Source organism: Propithecus coquereli, unplaced genomic scaffold, assembly GCF_000956105.1.
Source record: "Propithecus coquereli isolate 6110/MARCELLA unplaced genomic scaffold, Pcoq_1.0 Scaffold230, whole genome shotgun sequence".
In the NCBI taxonomy this organism is placed as follows: Eukaryota; Metazoa; Chordata; class Mammalia; order Primates; family Indriidae; genus Propithecus; species Propithecus coquereli.
The window spans coordinates 398923-404800 of NW_012147842.1; the positions used below are offsets into that span (position 1 = coordinate 398923).

Below are 5878 nucleotides of genomic sequence, written 5' to 3' on the forward strand. Positions count from 1 at the left end.
ATGTTAGAGTAGCCCCAACTAACACCAGCAGTGTGAGACCCTGAGCAGAGAACCCAACCATGCCACATACAAAAGTGTGAGCTAGTAAGTGGGTGTTGCTGTAAGCTGTTAAATTTGTGGTAATTTGTTACACAGCAATGGAAAATTCATACACCCGTGTTTGTTTTATAGGTGTAAGTAAAGCAGGAAAAAAATGCGTGAGCAAAATGGTGCATCTCTACTTAGAAAATGTCTAGACTCCAAAAGTCTTTACTAAGTGTGTTTCGTTTCAAATCTGAAGTGATATTATGCAAATGACTAACACACAATGGGGAGGCGATGATACATTTTCGTTTCCATGTATTGCTTATACATATCCACAAAAGTTGATAGTAAGTTGAAAGTTTATTTATATAGGATTAAGTTGCTTCAGCTTCAACCCATCGTTCCTGCCCCTTTTGTAATTTGGTATTGTGCACCTGCTATGTTGCCCAAAGATATTTTCAAAAGGAGAAACACTCTTAACTGACAACTTATCACTCCAGTCTATTGGTCACCATTTGCCCCCAGATGTTCACAGCTGCTTCTGTAGGATTTCAAGGTGTGACTGCCATGGCACTCGTGCAGTATGTCAGTGGCTATTGAACCACTCTTCTGCTATGTAAACTCTAAAAGGAGAGACATTTAAAAGAGATAAATGCTGGAGAAAGGGAGAATGGTACTTCAAGCATGTGTCCTTTGGACTACACTGCTAAGGAAAGTCAGGCCTGACCACCACAGAGAGGCCACCAGATGCCTCTAGAAACAGAAACCAAGAGCAGCATTATGATTCCAAGATCCTCATCTTTGAACACCTTCCAGCAGGCCAAGATGACCTGGGCCAAAATTGACTGCTTGCTGGGAAAGGCAGGCTAGAGCAACTTGAATGTTTCCAAGGAGAACCAGAAAACTTGTAATCGTTACAATGTGAGAGTAACAAGCGGGCTTTCCTTGTTGCAGAGCAGTGGGATCTGGCACCCAAAGCAGAGATCTGAAGCCATGGATGATTGCCGTTCTCGTTGTGTTATTACTGACAGTGGTGGCGGTGACCATCGGTCTTCTGGCTCACTTCTTAGTCTCTCGTAAGTAAAATTAGGGATTTCGCTGGGTTTGATATCATTTTTCTGCAAAGCTTTTTTTGCATATATGTAAATATTCCATTTTAAAAAATGTGTAAATTGATCTGTAAATGTCCACATTCATTTTAATGTATTCGGTCATTTCACCAACAAATAATTACTAAATGCCTATTACACGTGAGTACTTTTCTGGGTAGTCAGGATATAGCATTAAGCAAAGTAAACAGATTTCTTATTTCCTTAGAGCTCCCCATCCAGTATTTTTTTGAGAATCTACACAAAAAGATCAACAACAGTAATTGTCTTAAATTTACTAGTAGTCATAGTAAAGAACTCTCATTATTAATTATATATTAAAATTAAAGACTATGATAAATTAGTTATTTAATTATTAAAATTGATTCTTTTACTTATAACCATCGTTTTCTGTCCACCAGCATTTCTAGGGCAAAGGAAAAGCACGTGTCTATTGAAATAATGAATTTCAAAATTATTGATAAACTCTAAGTATTTATAAATACACAATATTATCGCTGATTTTCAGAAAAAAATTTACTCTTTCCAAAACAATTTTCAGGGATTATGTTTTTATTGACTAATATATTTATAATCACACAAATAATTCATTTCTGAATTCTTCTTTTTTGTATTGCATCTCTCTCTGCACAGAGTACAAATCATTTACATTTTTTGACAAATCTCCAAAGCGTCACTCTTGCATAGATGTATGTGACAACATGACTATCTCAGGCTGCTTACTTGAATGCTCTTATCTACTGTCACCTTCCACAGACTTCATGGGGGGGAACAGACTCTATTAGGAACCTTAAAGGGCTTAAGACTAGCTGTAGTTTATGCCAATGGCAAAAGATTCTCAAATCAGTTAATTTGATTGCACAAAAGCCCCTTTACCATGACAGCAAGGTTTGACAACAGTATGAATTATATAGATAAGTAATCAGGGGGACCAGAAAAAGGCTCAGGAGATCCTTTCCCCGAGATTCCTCTTTCTCTCCTACATCCACAGTTGGGAAAACCACTGCACCTACCTGAGTCAGGCTCCCCAAGGATCTAGGGTGTTCTGTATTTTTTCCATTCTCTATTGTTAACTCTTTGTAGCTTTGTACCTTTTTTGCTCTCTCTGGGCCCTACTCCTCAGATTACCAAATTCTCCAGAAGTCTCACTGCTCTCTTGTTTCTTCCCTTTCCTAATAGCCGAGCAGATATCTGATTGACTTATTCCTGTTACACACTATTCTCACATTCAACCTCAGACGGCTCTTCCCTACCCTTTCTGTTCGTGTTTTCCTTAGTGTTCCTGGCTCTATCATTACAAATCAAAACATACAAAGAAGTTAATTTACCTTTCAGCTCAGCAAGGGAAAAAGTAGTAATGAAATCTTCAAGCTCTAGAGCTAGACCGTCTGGGTTTAAAGCTTGGCTAGGTCACCTACTAGTTGTGTGACATTAGAGCAAGTTACTCAATGCCTCTGTGCCTTACATAGCTCCTCTGTAACATGGAGGTGATGCCAATCTTAGAGAGCTGGGGTGAGGGTCAAATGAGTTAGTACCTGTAAAGTGCACCAAACAGTGCCTGCCACATAGTAGGCACTCAATAGATGTTAGCTACTGCTATTAACATATTATGAAACATTGTTATTTTATTATTTTTTTAATGAAACTCAATTAGAAAGAATCTCAGTGATATATTCAAGACTTTATATTAGCCAGATTATAGTTGAGTCTGAAATCCTAACATCTTTGCCCAAATCACTTAACTTACTACTTTTCATTTTCATCACAGGCCCAACTATGGCGTACTATCATGGCACCTTTAAAATTTCAGATCTACGAGTCCGTAACAATTCTGGACAAAGTAGCACGTACCAACTTAAGGACTTAAGGGAGATGAGCGAAAATTTGGTAAGTTGGGTAAAATTATTTTTATCATAGAATAATGCAGATGGAAGGGCTTTTATAGATCATTCCCCTCCTTTCTAAAAACATGACTTTCAGACCACCTGCATTGGAATCATCTGGCCGATTCCTAGGCCTCACCCAAGACCTGAGTAATCAACGTCTAATGGGATGGAGAGGTGGGGAGAGAGGAGTAAGGGAATCTGGCTAACAAATTGGTGTTTCTGATATACCACACTTTTTAACTCAACCAACTCATTTATTTTTTTTTTTATTTTTCATAGTTTTCCATTATTTAAAAATAAAACCAACACAAACAACACCATGGTGATAGAAAACAGAAATTCAGCAATAGTGGTTAAATATTTACCTTTGATCACACAGCTAAAGATTAACAAATTATTAAAATTAAAAGCAGGGGATTAAAGGCCAAAGAAATTCAACATGTTCCTTACATCTTCTATCAATACCTGTTGTGAAGAATAAAAGCTATTTTTTTTTTATTTCAGGGTATTATGAGGGTACAAATATTATGGCTACATTTTATGTCTTTGCCTCACCCAAGCGAAGGTTAGAGGCTTGCCCTTCCCCTCTACAATGCTCCCTGTGTCCTTTACTTGTGGGTTTACCCCCCTCATCCGCCTAATCCCTGGAGAGTATTACTCTCATGTGAGCACCCCAGTGTTCAACAGTTAGTACCAATTTAGAGGTGAGAGCATTGAGGCCGAGATATCCTAGTCCCTTGCTCCCCAATTCCATGACAATATTTCCCCAATAGAAAAGCCTAGCATACCCAAACTGTTTATTTATAAGACTATTTTTTTTTTGTAAAATCACATGTTAAGATTTTGAGTATTTTTTAAATATATGAGACAAGAAAAGAAGACCAAAAATGTTCACTTTGTCTTGCAAATGTATTAATCAAAAAAAAAACCTAGACTTGTGTAATATTCAAGTTAAATGCTAACAATTTTGTGAACGCTAAATACAAGACTTCCCCCAAAGCGAAAAAAGCACACTCAGTTATATGATAATTCTGCTCAGGATGCCCATAAACGCTCATTCAGAAACTAAATTCAGATTAATTTCCCTGACAAGGAAGCACAGAAGCACAGAGTTATTTTAAAAGGGAGGAAATGACAAACATATCGGTTTGTTTTAGTCAAAGAACTTTTATTTTTCAAAACATTTTCTTTCTCAAAGCAATTGTCATTTTTACATGTCACCATCCTTGTCCGTGGCATACTCAGTTGCAACACATTTACAGTGACATCATAGATGGAGTTTATAATCTATATTTTAGATTAACATAAAATATGTACAGATTTTCTATCTTGTGATCTCATCCTCCCCAACCAATAATTAATGTTTACAAACTGATATGCATCCTTCCGTTCTTTTGGAGCATCTTAGAGCATTTGCAATCAATGCTTGGGTAATGCCAGAACGAACCTGGAGCCTGCACATATACACCCCAACACCTCTTCCACTCCTCTAACACTAAGTGACTCCATATGACCTCCTCATTGTAAAACAAAACAAAACAAACGAAAAAAGCAACAACAAAAAAACTAAATCTGCCTTACTTAAAAAGATAAACAAATTCCTCAAATAATGGAAAATGTTATAATTTAACTGGGAACGTTTGAAATCTGTTTCATCTATGTTGTACAGCCAACATTACTGTTGTTATCATGTTAACTAAGAAATTCTGTCTTACTGAAGTAAATGGACAGGAATCAATAGGTCTCAAAATAAGTGAGAGAAATGCAGAGGTGCATGTATAACGGAAACTGTGTTTAAAAGTGGACGTTTGAGTTTTCGTTAAGCATGGGTTTCCAGGAGTGCAAGAACCTCAGGTGCAAACGCTGAGTTAAGTAATGAATGACACATTATTATCATGGGCACGTGCAAGGCCTTTGTCTGGTTATCATTGTTTATTTTTTAAATTTTTTAAATTTTTAGTTATTCTGGGTACATAATAGTTGCATATCATTGTTTATTTATCCTCCTTCATCCCCATAACATAAGCCCATACTCCCCTCCCCCACAGGCAGCCATTCTGTGTTTCACGTGCATTCTCCATGCAAGTACTTCTGGAAGCAGAATCGCTGGGTAACTGAGTGTTCATATACTTGATGCGACTCAGTGGCGCGGGACTGCTCCTCACTGGGGCTGAATCAGTGTGCACTCCCATCTGCAGTGCGTGCGGGTTCCATGTCCCCCCATCTCTGCCAACACTTGGTGTCTTAGTCTGTTTGGGCAGCTGTAACAAAAATACCATAGACTGGGTGGCTTAAACAACAGACATTCATTTTATACAGTTCTGGAGGCTACAGAGTCCGAGATCAGGGTGATCAAGCCCTAGCACATTCGGTATCTAGTGACGGCTTGCTTCCTGGTTCGTAGAAGATCATCTTCTTGCTGTGTCCTCACATGGTGGAAGTTATGAGAAATTTCTTTTTCATTAGGACACTAATCCCTTTCATGATGGCTCCACCTAATTATGACCTAATTATCTCCTGAAGACTTCATCTGTTACTACCATCACCTGGGGTGTTAGGATCTTAAATATGAATTTTGGGGAAACGTAAACATTCAGTGCACATCACTTGGTATTATTTGGATTTCTAATTTTCGCCAGCCTAATAGGCATAAAGTGCCATTTTACTTGTGATTTAATTTGGATTTTTCTAATTACTGATGAATTTGTACATCATTACATATACTTATTAGCTTTTGGACTTTCATTCCTATAAATTGCCTATACATATTCTTTGTCTATTTTTCTATTAGAATTGCTTTTTTTTATTTGTATTGCTTTAATACAAATTTGTATTAAAGCAACAAATTTGTATTAAAGC

General features: G+C 37.3%; 1 protein-coding gene across 1 annotated transcript in view; it reads left to right on the forward strand.

The window, feature by feature from the left end:
- Positions 1 to 5878, forward strand: part of TMPRSS11A (transmembrane protease, serine 11A) — an 83761-nt gene that overhangs the window by 27854 nt on the left and 50029 nt on the right. The window contains exons 2-3 of the mRNA XM_012645333.1: positions 981 to 1100; positions 2902 to 3020. Coding sequence (XP_012500787.1) covers positions 1022 to 1100; positions 2902 to 3020 — 198 coding nt within the window. The 5' untranslated portion in view covers positions 981 to 1021. The remainder of the gene's footprint in view (positions 1 to 980; positions 1101 to 2901; positions 3021 to 5878) is intronic.